Genomic DNA, 16,480 nt, shown 5'->3' with positions numbered 1-16,480 from the left:
AAGAGTCGTCTAAGTTTTGTTTTGCTGAGTCAGCGACAGTGTCTTTGAAGGTTGACTTTAATATAAAGCACAGTGTGAGTCACTACAAAGTGTAAAACGACAGAATGAAATGTCTGGATAAAGCACATGCAACACACACACACACACACATACGCACACACACACACACATACACACCTTCAGTACTGTGCTGCAGTTTGTGTGCCAACTGCATAAAATTCCCCTCTTCATGCCAGTGTGGCCTCCCAGGATACTCATCTTTATGGCCATAGAAGGGCAATGCCAATAAATTTGTTGTGTAGCAACGACATGTAGTCTGTGTAGTCAGATGTTAATGTTCTTGTATTTATGAGTAGTACATCATCCAGCACATAAAAAATGCGCCACAGAGGATTAGATTAGTGAGATTAGTGCCAAAGCTACCATGTGTGAAAGATGGCAATGATTCTAGAAACAGTGGACACTTTTTTGAATATGTTTTTTTTTACTGCCTTGAGTTGCATAAACCTGCGGGTGGTTTAGCCACAAGCTTGTAGAGTATTACTTAAATGTTTCATTTAAGCTTATTTTCAGGTTCACACTTTTATTTTGAGTGTCTAATAGAAAATGTTTAAGTGATTTTAAATTGAAAAAAACATTATTTTCTCTCATACTGTCCACTGCTGCAGCACCTCTATTCACCCTCTGCCTGAACGCTCCATTTTAGTGCCTGTCTCTTTAAGGCCCCCCTCCCAAAAAGCCCAATCTGCTCTGATTAGCCAGCTCTCACAGGCCTGTGCAGGCACCAGCCACTGTGTTTCTGCCTCTGGTCTGATAGTGGTTTTTCCAACCATAACCGTGCTGGGGGCGTGGCCAATGGCGGTGACTGTCTAGTTGAGACATCACAACCTCACGGAAGTCCTGGCGGCTCATCTGAAGGCACAATTTCTGAATACTGCATGCATTTGTCTGTGGACTGACGATTTCACAGTTTTTATATCACACCTGCACCTGCCTTGTAATCATAAAAGACAGGAAATCTCACGTTCTACAACATGGGACCTTTAAGGCCATTGTACATTAACATCTAGACGTGTATAGTCTTATTTATCAGTCCATTAGACCACAGCTTGCATAAAAATTGTGAGTTGCCAATTGATAACTACCAAATGTCAGCCACACATCAAAAAGAAAATAAATGTCTTCTGGCTGGACCACACTTCCAGCCAATCAGCTCTTTCTGTCTTTCTCGCGATGAGCAGACTTCCGTCACTCTCCTCCTGTCTGTGCTATCTGCAGCAGATTCAGTAATGACGGCTTACTTCAAGGTGACATACTGCAGAAAGTGGCTCCCTCTTGCACCAGCCGTCATCTATGTATCACCCTGCTAATCTGCCTCCCAGCAAAATATATCCTCTCTTTTATCATGCTGGAGGAAAAATGAGAAAAATTCTTCAGCTGTGGTAGGAGTGCAATGCAGTGTGAGAAATGTGTGTCTGAAAGTATCACACCTTACGATCTCATATAAATAGTCAACTGCTTTCTCTATATGTGCAGCACAGTGATATGTCACTACATAAATCTGTGTGACAACACCTGAGAAAGACCTCATTTGTATTCTGATCCAGCGTGGTTTTCCTGATATTTATTTATATATTTTTTCAAATTTGCTGAGTCACAGCTTTGGTCAGAGTTTCCTTTGATGACACAAGTTTGATTGAACTTGACAGGCTGCGTTCAGAATACCATCGGATTGAAGCTTCAAACCTTTTCCTACTGTACTGGTCATGAACCTTAACCACCTAGTCTATACCACAGAATAAACTTTTTATTAGAGATATTAGGGATTCCAGTGTAGGAAACTAAAAAATATCATTGCCTCCAGACAGAAACTCAGGAAATATCAGCATTCATATCAAGCAGACATAAAAAAAAAAAAGGAAAGGATTACATCACTCCATGCCTGGAAGAGCTTTCACTGCAAAGCTGTGCAGAGTGGGGTTAGATTTACAAGATGATGTCACCGTGTTCTCTATATCTGAGAGCAAAATTTGAAATACATTTTGAAGACTCTGACTGTAACAGTGGCTACCCTAGCTTAAACTTTGATTGCCTCGATGACCTTAAGATTATACATCTATATATATATATATATAAAATAGCACAAAACCAAAAGATTGTGCAATGTCCGAGTGTGTATCGAACTAATTAAAGGGTAACTCCACCCATTTTACACATTTAAGTGTATTTACAGGTCTTGGGTAGTACAAAGGCACTGTGGGTAATGTAGGCACCAGATTCTGAAACAGTCCACTGGTTTAGCATTGCACTCCTATAACAATTTTGGGTTAATTATGGACAGTTAAAAAACAAACGATCAAAATCGATACAGCAGAACCAGAGATATCACCTTTTTGCCTACATTACCCACAATGCAATTTAGCCATCAAGTGACATCACTGGAGGCAGTTTATAAAATTACATTCAGCTTCCTATGGAGCCACAAAAGGCTTTATACTACTTGTCACCCTTTAAATGCAGTACATCTGCTTACTAAAGATAACCACATAGATTCTTACTGAACAGTCACATTTTGCAGCTTTAAATTGCAAGCTACCAGAATATACAAGCAGTCAGGGGCAAAAAAGTAAACAGTGCCATGTATTACAAAAGAAGTATATATGTTTTGATGGAAAACAATATCATTACCTATTATCATTGCATTTAAAGGTAACGTAACACAACGATTCTTAGCTTCAGATGATTATACACTATTAAAAACATAATTAAGAATACTGTATTTAATTTCTCCCCTCAAATCCTACACACTGGACATTTAAAGCCTTACTCTGCTTTAAATGTAGTTATTTCATATGTGTCAAGTTGTTAACTTTAAGATGTTGTGACACTGTAGTTTGTCACTGTCTCTGAACTGCTTTGCTTGCTAAAGAGAGTTCTCAATGAGGATAATCAAAATCAATAGACTTTCTAATAGGCCTAGGGGTCTAAATGGAAAAATGAAAAAGTCAGTAAATCAATATCCATCTAAAAGTGTGTGTGTGCAAACATGTATGTCCCACATGCACATTAATGTGTGTGTGTGTGTGTCCTACCTTCATGCTGGGCGGTGCAGTGCGGGGCGGCGAGGGGGGACATTCTCCCAGAGGGACGGTGGAAATGTTCAGCAGCTCCTGTTTCCTGGAGTGAAGAGGACAAGATGGGGAATAAACAAGGTTGATTTATTGATTTCCATGACCACCAAAATGTTGCAAATTTCATCAAAGGTCATCTGGCCTCATTTGCGTACACAGTGCACTTTCACAGTAATTTGATTAAGCTGATGCACTGTCCTTCCCTTATTTAAGTGTGGACTATTTCCCTTCTCAAACAGGCATTATTCTCAATACAATTAGTTCTAAAATACCATCCTGGGTTGTGATTTGCTTATCTTACAGTGAGCGCCTCCTGCTCTTCCATTGGTCTGCTTTACCGCTAAGGATGTCAAATTTTCGAGGAGTTCATATTTCCTACATTGCTCCTTGTCACATTTCTCCTTGTCTTCCTTTTGTTTTAACTGGGAGTAACTCATATGCAAGGAAAAAGAGCAAATATAAGAAACCTACAAAACAATATTACTGCAAGCAAAGAATTCCCCTGAAGCAATTCAAATTAATTTATCATCCGACCAGGTGTTATCTGTGAGGAACAAAATTGTTGTTACCAGGCTCGGGAAGTAACAGGAATACATGCAACAGGATTACATAATTAGGATACAAAGAAAGGTAACTGTATTCCAGTAAAGTAAAGAAATAAAAGATGTAATTAGATTACAGATTCTTTCAGTAAAAATGGGGATTACTAACAGGATTACACTTTCAAAACAAAGAATGACATAGTCTGTAACCATGCACTTGTGCACACATGACAACACTTCACGAGTCTCACACAACATCACTCTGGTTGACTGAAACAAGATACACAAATGTGTATTCTTACAGAACACACACACACACACACACACACACACACACACACACACACACACACACACACAAAACACACTCATTAAGATGAAATAAAAGTCATCTTATTGATATTTCTTCATCTTCAGTGTTTAGTATGTTTGGTATCGAGTAATCCAAAAGTAACGGGAAGTAATCAAGTCACATTACTTTAATATTGTGATGCTTGGATTACGTTTCTAGCTACATTTTTATGCAGCTAGAAACGTATTTAGTAACTAAAAGTATTTAGTAACTGTATCGGAATACATGTTGAAAGTATCCACTTCCTCCATCTTTCCAGCTCGGTCTATTTGCATGTTAATCATTAACATGTTAGCCATTAACTTACTAAGAAGTACAATTCTGTTTTAACTTTTAACGTTGCTGTAATTTAAGGTTTCAAATTGAGCCAGGGAGCCTGTTGGAAATAAGCAGCAAGGTATCAGATGGCTCTCTGCTGTTTCAATAAGCTCTCTGGAGTCCCAGGGGCTATCAGGGAGACTTTAAGAGAAGTCTGCTGGGGCTAGAAGCCCCTTCTCTTTTATGCCTTTGCTGTGCAGCGTACTCAGAGGCATGAGTGCACATTAATGATCCCAGATGTTGAAGGTTGAGCTGTCACTGGCAGACAGCAGGAGGATTAGCATAACCCTAGAAGCATGCCATCTATTCTGTTAAAAATTCCAGTGGTTTTCACTGGAACCGCTTTTACACTACTTTGTGTCGGGCAGCTCTCATGCTGAATATATGAACAAGATCAGGAAAGGAGAAAGGAGTAAAGAGGAAAAAGAGCACAGATGCACTAAACCTCCACCTAACCCTGCTTTAGAGCTGAAGAATGCACTTAAAACCACATTTTCTCTGCCTCTACTCCACTAGTGCTTGTTGGATGTGATCTGTTAGTCATATATAGCCTTTATCTCGTCTCATAACCATATTATGAGGGACCTTTGGTTTTTATTCTGCCTGTATATGGAAGTCTTAGCTTGTTATATCTGGTTAAATTCTTATTTTGATACTGACAAACAGAACCAGGTTTTAGATCGGTCCATTACCTGCTGGGCACAATAGACACAACACACTGACTGCACACAGTTAAACCAAAAGCTGTGTTTCCACCAGTGTGAAAAGCTCTAAGCTATCACTTCAGAATCAGCGGATAGAAGGACAAGACAAGGGTTTTAATTGAGATTGAATATGCCCCTTCGTTCCTCTCATTAGCGCGAACTATAATAGCCCGTTCTCCATTCTCTCATGTAGTGGTGTCAAGTGGGTTGTGAGCAGCAAAAACCCTCAATCGCCCACAGCATAAAAACAGCGAACTTGAGGCAGCAACAGCTTGCTGTCGTAGAGGAGAGCCATTCCTCTCATGGATTTAATCTACAACGCTCTTTGTAATTCACTCTATTGGTCTCGCAAATTCTACTTGAGGCTCAAAGACACCCAAACAAAGAGGGAGAGTCACGGCCAGAGAACACCAGAGTCTCAGTCAGTCACTGCAGGCCAAACCCGAATTCCTGTTCAACCCTTTCATTCCACTGTCCAGAGGAAAAGCCCGTACTGCTCAGTTCTTTCCACAGGCTCAGCATTCGCACAATGCACCACTGTGTCCCCCTGTGTATGTTATGCTGCGGTATGTTAGCTCACGGTAACCAGGAGTGGACATCGTTTGACTGAGCATCACTGGCCAAGACAAACGTTGTAAAAATGAGAAAAACAGAAAGAACAGCTTTCTTGCTGGACATTGTTCATAAGCTTTCTCTTTGTTCATTTAAGCCTTAGGTAAGGATGACAGTGTGTGTTTTTTCCAACACTGACCTGTAAAAAGCAAAAGCTTGTTCAGAGCACCGTCCCTGGGGTGGATCCCCACTACATGTCTATACACTTGCCCTGTATGGGCACAAGGACAACACCAATCTGGCTGTCTTGCACACTCACTCACACCTGCACACAGAGAGATGCTGTTTGCAGAGTGAAACTGTGTGTATCAGCGAGAGAGAGAGCGAGAGAAAGAGGCGAGGAGCTGCTGTCCTTGCAGCCTGGACTGTCTCTGTGGCGATGAGAAAACAGCTACGTCACTGCTGCTACCGACACCCACCCAGGAAGGGAGGGAAGCAGGGAGGGGGAGCACATAGTGGGACGGCAGGAGGGAGGTCGCAAAGAAACAATTTCGGAGGAAGAGGTCATGGAGAGAGTGAGTCAGAAGAGAAGAGGGGAATGTGGAAAGAGGATTAGGTAAGAAGTGCACTTTAAAGAAGGTGCTTTGCATAAAAAGCATCATCAAATGATGTAGTACATACGTTACATTACAGGCCAGTCTCCATAGAAACTTTGTTCCCATTGGCCAATTCAGCACTTCCCAACGACCTCACTTCGACTCTCACTCGTGTCTCACTGGTGGAGAGTGAGGGTGCGGAGGTCATGCTGGTGGATGGGAGTGGTGCGCATCAGACTCTCATAACCGTTGCAGACTTGCCTCAGCTTGTGTCTCTCATGTATCAACAGCACATTCAAGTCACAGAGATGGGGGCCAGAAATGACACGTCCTCTCTCAATTTGTATCTGATAACAGTCAGTACACACTGTTAGCACCACAGTGCTGTCAGGCCAACCTCTACCTTTAGAGCTATGCACGTTAAAGCGAGACGCTGACTCTCTAAATGACACACCGTGCATGACTTCCTCTTCCAATGACCGGTGCCATTGTTGACAGTCTGATTAGCAACTTGAGACGTGCAGATGACATTTCAGTTAATCTCTATCATCACAGCTGGTAGGTTACACAATATACAAATAAATATATCTACGCAATCTCCTTATTGATGCCACTTTCCCTTATTTTATACATTTTAATAGGAAACCAGCACTTTATTTTTCTTGTTTCATATAATAAGACCAAGGACGAACTTCATTTAACATCTTTTTTCAGAAAAGGACATGGAGTCATAACTTGGGTTCAAAATCATTTCAATCCTGCGGCAGATGGAATGTTGTTTTAATCCAGATGGTTAAAAGATGCTTTGACAATCCTGGAAATGCCTTCAGAAAAAAGGTACGTTTAAATAACCTTCTGGGTTTTATGGGTATTTTTACCTCCGCCAAGGAGGTTATGTTTTCACCCTGGTCTGTTTCTTTGTTGGTTGGTTGTTCCGTCAGCAGGATTACACGATTCCTCACAAAACTTGGATGGAGGATGGGTCTCGGCCCGGAATAGACCCTGTTAACTTTTGGTATGGATCCAGATAAAGGGACAAATCCAGGAATTTTTTCTCGCTTTGTTCAACATTGCGAACTGTTGTGCCTTGGCGGAGGTATGCGCTCTCCTGAGTGCTGTTCTAGATTCTAATGGAATGATAAAACATGAAAGACACGACTGCTTTTTTTTTTTTATCATAACCATAACCCAAATAAGGAGTTAAAGGTGCGTAACCCTGACCTTACCTTCACTATAGTTTATCTGCCATAACGACAATCGTTGCCTAGTATTAACCTAGCCTTGTGTAAATGTAGAAAGCAAAGCATTTAAAAAATAATGGGATATTTTAGGATTTCACAGGAAGAAAACCCAGACAAAGGATGACTGAAAGTGTAACCAGTGATTAGAGCTGAATACACAGTAACGTAACACAGAGAGAGGGAAGGCAGTGGCTGTCAGTGTCAATAATGCTGCATTTTCTGCAGAGAAGACTGGAAACAAGCTCTGACTTAATGGATTTTCCATTAAATATTTTTATCAGTTCTGCGTTGACCTTCAATGTTGGCTTCGAGGAAATAAAGCACAGTAAGCTATGAAATGAAATCACAAGGTCAAACTGCATTCAAACCTCTGGCTCTGAGCTGGTACAAACAACGCATGGGAAGAAATTTCCCAGCGAGCCAAAGGGCAGCGGCTGCCACACAATTGCATTATTTTAAATACACAGTAAATACCGGCTGCGAGAAACGTTCACCAGCTGTGTTGGGTTTCGTGGCTCTCTCTGGCTAGGCGCTCTGCCAAGAAGTCACCTCTGAAAAATTCATTCATCCACAACAATAAACACGCTCTTTAAAGGATTTTAGGAAATAGGTGCTATTGAATGAATTTCCTCCAGTGATTGATTAAGTGTATTAACTCTCGCCTCTGTCACCTGCAGCTAAGTTAAAGTGATTGTAAACCTGCTGGGCAAAAATAGGGCAGATAGTGCTCCACATCTACACCCAAGCATGTACGAAACGTACCTCATTTGTGGAGCACATCATGTCATAATCATAATCCTGCTGCTAATTACGGTTGATTCGACAGTAATTACATCTACGCGGTCATCATGTTTATGTAATGATGCGTGAGTTTGTGAAGAGAGAGACAGATAGAGGCAGAGATTGTAATACATCTCTGTTATTTCACGTATTGATTACACCCGTGAGATTAGCGGGACATCAGGCACAGGCTCGGATCCAGAGAGTGTGTGTGAAAGGGAGAAAAAAAGGACAACAACACCTCTGGTCATCCCTGCATGATGGACAGATCACAGGAAGAGGAGATTGTTGGATGAAAACAGGAAATCAGGGTGATGGAGGGTGCACAGAGGATAAAAATACAGAGACAGAAAGATCGAGGAGAGGGTGAACTGTGGGTCTCGGATATGAAGCCTCTCCCGGGGGGGATTACTGCGCACTCCTGTTTCCAGTTGGGCTTCATATTTGTTAGGAAACTTGATAAGGAGCCTGATCCTCATGCCAATTGGCCAATTACACAACTGATGGTTTCTCTAATGGAGTTAATACAACAGTAATTGGAGACAGAGAAAAGGAGGAAGACGAGGGCTGTAAAGAGACGGAGAGCGTGGAGGACGGGGAGACAGCCTGCTGGGGAGGGTAGGACCCATCAGCCCTGATGTATAATAAAGTAGACTGAGAATAAAGAATCATGTCGCACAGCAAAATCTGCTGCAATATTACATATTAGACATGACAGCTACAGTTTTGATAAGCACTTTAAGAGGCTGATGTTACAGGCAGCATGTAGGAAAGGCGACGCTCGTTGCTTAATAAAACCAAAGTTAATTACAAGCGTATGAACACATCTTACAGAAGATATACTGTAAGTATTTAATGAAATGGTGCTGGAGATCGGCTCTTCAGCTCAATTTAGATTTGCCAGCAAGAACAATTTCTTGTCCCAAGTAGGAACCAAGAGATTCCCTTCGATATAACATGGGTTATTATAGCAGGCCAAAAATAATATGAAGAGCTCATCTAATTAGCTAACTTTACATTAAATACATTCACTGGAAAAACTCAAAATTTTACCAAGGATATTTGTCGTCCAAATATCTTGAAATATCACCTAGAAAGTAACATTTCAATGAGATAAAGGGACATGTTTCAGAAAATGTTGTTGATTTTGTTCTTTGCTTATTAAAAGTAACAAAACAAGCTGTGCACATTGTGAATGAGTGAATGAAGCAGGGATTCACTACATCACAGTGCTGTCACGTTTGCTAAGCAGCTATTTGATTCACAATCACTTTGTCGTCTTGTCCTTCCTCTATTCCCCGCCCCCCTGTACTATCAAATATCTATCAGTCTGTGCTTGTTACAGAGGCAAGAAATGGACGGATGAGTCAGTCAGCTGTCCAGCAGGAGAGCACAGGCATCCCAGATATGTGCAAATACGTAGAGAGGTCAGGAGAGCAATAATTACGAGGCAACTGCACTCCGAGCCACCGGCTGTTTCCTGTGGGAGCGCCGGGCCTCGCCCTGTCCCTCCTGCTGTGATATGAATAGATACGAAGATGACAGCAGATAAGACTGTCCAGCCAGACAACCTGAAACACTCTCATTATCAATAAGAGGAAGAGGAGCAGGCAGACGGATAGTGCGGGGTTGATGAGGAGGAGGAGGGGAGCAGCTTGTCTCAGGAAGAGACATTGCTACTTTTCTAAATGAATGCATGAATTTGTACGAAAAATAATTGGTTCTTCAAATGCAGAGCTGGCGAGTAGAAAGAAAGGAACGAAAAAAAAACCTTTTCATCCAAGTAGAAGAAAGGAAATGGATTTTGTGTTTGGGTGTCTGTGTGTGTGCACGTTAGCTCTGTTGCAGGTAACACATCAGACCATAACCTAACAACTTATAGAAACAGTATGACACATACACCTGAACTCACGCCTTTTCATTATCACCCTCACAGCTATGTGACAGACTGACACCCATGTTAACGAGCACAAGCTAGAGACCTTTGAGTGGCTTCTGTGTCATTTACTTGTATTCTCCCTGCTGCAATACACACATGGTCATAAGGAATGTTTGTTTCTGCGACTCACACATAACTGCGGTTAATAATGTTTTTAATCAAGTGGTAATTAGTTTTTGATTTCAAAAGGTTTTGGGTTTCACTTTCAGTTTATTAAATTTGTGGTCTGGCTTTGGTATTTTCCAGCCGATGTTTATTAGTTCTTTCATTTCACAATGTATAAAGTCTTATGTTTTCAATTTCAGCTCCAGCAGAATTGACATTGTGACATTATAGGTTCTTAAACACAAAATGATTGCCTGTGATGAATCTTACAGTCAAATTAATCTGCTGAAGTGATGAGAAATGTTTCATTTTCGTACTTTTCACATGCAGGTCCCAGCCATTTATGTGGCAACCCAATTGCCAGAACAAAAGTTGGCATTGTGACACAGATATGTTACATGTGTACATTTCATATGGGTTATATCAACATAACTACACTTTGTATCATATAGATATGGTAAAACTTTACGTTTCAGTTTTCAATTTTTCGTTGTGACAGCTGTGGTAAGGTTAGGTTCAGACACAAAAAAACACTTGGTACAGGTTCGGAAAAGATCTTAAAATACCTAGTTTTAGTGACACAAAGACGGTGGCGGTGTGGCACTTACACCGTCTCGCCCAGCTCTATTGTCATGTTTTAAACAATGACACATGTATGATGTTATACTGTGTTGATATAAATCAACGAAATGTTCAGTCTCCTTGCTGGTTGTTTTGACACATTCAGAATCGTTATGTTACCTTGTTTGCTGCTGGCATTTTCGCTCACCCCAAAATGAAGATTTAGTTGGTTCACTTTCATGAGCGTGGGGGTGAGTCGATAATGACTGAATTAAAATTTTTGGGTGAACTTTTCCTTTAACAGGTGGCTAGGGGAATATAATCAGTTTGAATCAGTTGGCAGGGTTGTCTGAGTCACTCCCTAATCCCTCATCTTCCTCATTCTCCTCATCTTCAGCCTTTTTGGTTCACTTGACTCTCAATTCTTCTCACTCAATTATTTCTGTCATTAATCCAGGTGTTAGACTAAACTGACACCAGTGAAGGTCTCGCCCTCTGCAGGCACACACTGTTCCACCCAAGGAAACTATGAATATGCGCGTGTGTGTGTGTCATTTTGTTCCTCCCAAAGAAACCAGGTTAATTATAATGCAGTAAGTGCCTTCATGCATTCATTTCCTGACACACACACTGCATCTCTGACACTGGATTTATGGTCTAAACACTGAAGGCAAACACAACAAGCCAGTAAAAGGTTACGCTGCAGCTTTTGTCTTACCTTTGAATGTCATTGTTGTTTGCTGTCTCGCCTCACAAATGGAGCCAAGGGACCTCTAATAGACATTTACATGTGCTTACTTCCCAACAGCAGGGAGAGACTGATAAAAGGCCACGGGCTGAATCATGTTCGTCTCTTTGTCTACAGTTGTGCTTTATGCAGTTCATCACACTTTAGTTGGATAGCACGGCAGCGCTGGTTGTCAGCTTACTGTTAAGTGACTGCAATATGTTTGTAGGTGAATAAACATGGATCCAGTAAACACCTAAAAGACAGCTCAATCTGAATGACGCAATGTAATAGAGACAGAGAAACAACAATATAGGTTGACTGTGCAAGCAGCTTATTAAAAATGAGCCAAAAAGTCTGCATTAGGAGGAGGATGAGGTGGAGGGATGGGTCAAACAAACACAGGATTTTCAACCAGAAGACCGCTGTTTGTAGTTATGTTCATGATGTAACTTAAGTTGCAACATACTTATTTTAATCCAAACCACAATGTTTTCCTAAACCTAACCAAGTAGTTTTTTTGCCAAAACCTGAAGGTCCAGTCAGCCTATCATTCGTACGCTGTGTTTTTGGGAGTCACTGGCAAGGAATTTTATGCTGTTTGGGTTCAAAAGATGAAAAGGTGTCATGTAAATGCTCTTTTAAGTTACTTATCTACTTTAGGAATATCTCGTCTGCACATGCACATCACCTGGATGTAATTCAAAGATCTTCCTATGGGAAGACGCACCACTCTTGTTTTCGTCTGGAGCGTGTGATTTCATTATCAACACTGGAGAGTGGCATGAAACATATTTGTGAGAGTGAACATTTCCCTTTTTGGATTCAGTAGGTCTAAGAGGTTTTTGTCCCTTGGCACAATACTGCATTGCAGTGAAAAACATAGTTGCCTGGCATCACGCTCTCTGTCATATCACTGGAAATGCCATAAATCCTATCTAATCCTATTCATTTTGTGGGACCCACTCCCTTTTTATCATTGCCCAATATCGCCCAGTCTCACTGACTCGAGTCAAAGAAAAAAAAAAAAAACAGAGTTTAGCATCTGTCAGATGAATGCTGAAGTGAATACTTCTCTTCTCAACCAACTCCACCACTTCAGATGGCTGATAACCACAGCAGAGCAGAAAGGTCCGAAAGAGATATGAAGACAGAGAGGGAGAGGAGCAGAATGAATGGATGTCAGACAGATTGCTGAAAGAGAGAGGGCCGCAGAGCGAAGTACGGAGAGAGAGAATAAATGAATCTCTGCCGACTAAAAATAGCATTCTCAATCCCCAGTGCAGAGCTGGGTAAATAGGGCCGTCTTGGGTGGGTCTCTGGACACTTGTTAGAGACTATACCATCTCATCCATTACATCCCAAGACAAGGCTGACTGTCACACAAACACACACACATTGTGCAGACAGACAGCAGGTGTGTGCATGTTTGTGTGTGTGTGTGTGTGTGTAGCAGCTAATCACAAACGAAGTGAAATGCACAAAAGGAACAAGAGAGAGTTTAGAAGAGGGAGTAATTGAGGGTAGAGAGGAAAAACAGGAGGAGACCGGGGGAATGGAAATACGAGTGAGTCAGTGAATAAAAAGCGGTTGTGTTGAACAGCAGCAGGAGGAGGGTTCGACAGCGAGAGGAGGGAAGGGACTACAAGACAAGGAAAAATTGTGTAAGGTGGTCAAGAAAAGCACCATGAAAGACAGCACTTTAAAACATCTGCTCTGTGTGACGAAGTTTTCTCCCTCAAAAGAAAATGTTCAGGGTCTTCCGTTGGCTTCACAAAAATAAAAAGTATATATTTATGTCTGGGATTACCTACAATGAGGATAATTTTGGGTCATTTCTGCAGAGCAATGGCAAAAGCACTATTAAACTGGGAAAAGAAGAAGCAAAACCTGGGATTGAAAAGCTTTAACACGTGTGAATATGAAGAGAGTTTCAAAAGTTACACAGTTGACTGCTTGCTGAACCCCTCCCTCAAAGGGACATTGTCAAATCATCGCCGAGCAACCGTAACTATAGACACAACACATCTGTCAAGCTTTGTTTTTTTTCCACATTTAATTGGTGTGAGAGGCGCTGCAGAAAGACTGACACTTTACATTTAAAGAGTTTAAAAAAAGTCTATTTTTATTCAGGTTTCCAAAACCAGAAAACCACAGAGCAAAGTGTAAGCGGCTGACCACAGTCGCGTTTTTCTAGCTGTTTTTAGAAGTTGAAATATTTTCAACTTTTCAGCACAAGGCGTGGACTCGCATCACTGTTTTCCATTAATTACATATAGTGCATGGTTGCCTGCACAGCCCCGCTACAAGGCGCATTACGCTTATCATGTCTGGCTAAAGTATTACTTCCAAGGCCAAGGATTTGCTAACTACATTGTGGGGTTACAGGTTCAGAAAAAAAAGCCCCATTCATGACCAGAACATCTACTGTGTAGAGTTTCCCAACTGAAGGGGAGTCAGTCATGAGAGCTAGTTCATCAGAATTTAGGTTAACATTAGCAGCATCCGTCCTGCACATTGTACACAGAAGTCCTCATTCTCAAAGCCTTTCCTCATGTAGCATTAAAGCATAAATCTAACCACTGACTCGCCAGTCCAAATATGTACGAGCTAAGCAGCAAATAGGATTATACTGGAATCAGATAGGGAAAAATGTCAATGTCATATCTCTTATATTAGGGCTAGCTAGCTTTATACTGCAATAAAAACATGGCTGTTATGTCCATTTCTTTAATGCGACTCATCAAATGACTTTTCGACATGCAGCTTTAGCTTCACACAGTCAAATAAAAGTAAGACAGTTTTTTCAACCAAGTCATGGAGCTAGTGTTAGCTTTATTAGCTAGCTAGAAACAGATAAAAGAATCTGCCTCTTTGTCACTTGAGCTGTCGGAAAACAAGCAGTAAGTCTTTTTTGTCTACTTCTGTCTGAGGTCAAAGACACTTCTTTTCAAGAATGACTGATCATTTCTAGTGTTACTCATCTGCCAATGCTTGAGAACAGGAGGCCTGACAGGGCTGGTAACAGGAGCGACTGGTCAATTACAACCGAAATGCCACCAGTTGTTCATCCATTTTTGTATTAGTCACTTTTAATTTGCCTTTCTGCTGTCAAATGAGACTTAATCAATGTGCGGTCACACAGCTGAAGTAAAATCAAAACAAAACAAAATAAAAAAACTGAAAGAGCTGCTTTGTATTGTGTGTATAATTTCCCTCTTCTGGACAACTGCCTGGCCGGCTGCCGCGGCCTCTGTGTGTCAGAGGAAGCCAAGCAGGTTATTCCTGATTGGGTTTAGCTGCGCCCAGCTGCTCGTGTAATTTAGTCTCTCAGTTGTTCAGTCCCAAACATTTCAATAACCACGTGGCTATACATCTGAACACAGTTAGAGAGACTCCGTGAAACTGACTGGATGGTATATGAGAGGGTCTAACCCTAGAGCGGGTCAATTTAACAAAGAAGAGCTTCGCCATTATATTTCATACCTGTTAGCATAGACATTTTCTAAAGTGCATCAAGCTTTTCAAAGGCAGCCAGCACTCAATTTGTGTCTAACCATTTATCCATTTCTGCTGTTATGCTCTGCAGAAGCTCGTGAACATCTCCATATTGAAGACCCTCAAACTGAATAACAGTATTTAAGCGCACAACGAGTGTTTGATGAGATTTTCTCTTCAGGGACTGCAACAGTTGAGATAGTCGCATAACTGTCAAATCAAATCAATCTAACTGCTCCAAGGGGAAATATGACATGTAAACAGTGTTTAAAACACCAAAACAAAACAAATCAGACAACTGGGACAATCACACACAACTGTAAGATCATTATACATGATTAAAAAGAGAGAGAACCAAGATCATATCAGATTCGAGGTGACATTAAGTGCAGATACATTTGTGGAAAATTTTAATATAAAAGAGGCCAAGAGGTCTATATAGTTTTCCATGTCCATAAGTCATCATGACAAGTACAACATTCAGGCTTTTCCTCTTCCTAGCTGGCACTCATCGGCAGTGACCTGAAGGCAAGAGCTCAAACTGTCTGTGCAGGACAATCTATGCAAGTACTTGCTGTAAATATCTCTGAGCAGGGTCTGACTCACCCTAACAACTGTCTCATGTCACATTAACAAGCCTGTTCATTCTGGATGTGTAAACATTTCCATGCCAGACTACAGTAAATGAAGATGATGAGGTTCCTAGAAACCTTCAGTACAACAGTCATCAACGCAAGAGAAACATTTTTTTTTCCCACTTTTATAGATTCGTCAATAGATTTCTTGTCTGTACCCAATTCTTTGTCGCGTTTCCACCAGCTCAATTTCCTCTCCCTTAATAGCAGTCATTGTAGCAGAGGACGACTTTCTGAAATCAATCAGAAATCCTTATTTTTTGCTACATTTAGCAGGATGAGGGACTTGTCACACCATGACACAAAAGTCCTCCTCCACAGACCGGTGATCTTGTTCCATCCCATCCGTGTAGGCTGAGTAATAACCGACTCATCAGCACATTTCATTATATGTCTCTTCTCATCATTACTTTGACAGTTGCGCTTGTAAATAATTTAGTAGGTGAGGAAGACCTTGTGGGGATCTGAAGAAGGATTTCATTTAAAAAGAAACTGTTCAAAACTAGTTGGTTTTAAAGGAAAAGTTCACATTAAAGTGAGTGTGGTGATATGCACATCATTGGGACTCATGTATTCTTGATAGAGCTTCTATTGTGTTGTTATGTGTGAATTGTTTTGAGGTTTTTGTCACCCATGGTGCAGTAGATGGTTGACCACACCTGTCATCTTAGAGCCTGTCAACCTGTTGACCTGAAGATGATCTGACCGGGATCCAAATGTTGTCCATTTAAATAGATTATGGTTTGGAGTCAGTGTGCATGCATGGGAAACAACTAGCTTGGTAACAAAATTCCACCTA

At 41.1% G+C, this 16,480-nt stretch overlaps 1 protein-coding gene across 1 annotated transcript in view; it reads right to left on the bottom strand.

Moving 5' to 3' along the window:
* The window catches only part of rap1gap2a (RAP1 GTPase activating protein 2a), a 96,366-nt gene that overhangs the window by 25,089 nt on the left and 54,797 nt on the right, over positions 1-16,480 (bottom strand). The window contains exon 3 of the mRNA XM_073485740.1: positions 3,093-3,177. Coding sequence (XP_073341841.1) covers positions 3,093-3,098 — 6 coding nt within the window. The 5' untranslated portion in view covers positions 3,099-3,177. The remainder of the gene's footprint in view (positions 1-3,092; positions 3,178-16,480) is intronic.

The sequence above is a fragment of the Pagrus major genome, chromosome 2 (assembly GCF_040436345.1).
Source record: "Pagrus major chromosome 2, Pma_NU_1.0".
Taxonomy (NCBI): domain Eukaryota; kingdom Metazoa; phylum Chordata; class Actinopteri; order Spariformes; family Sparidae; genus Pagrus; species Pagrus major.
Note: the sequence above shows the minus strand (reverse complement) of the source record. Positions and strands in the feature narration are given on the sequence as shown.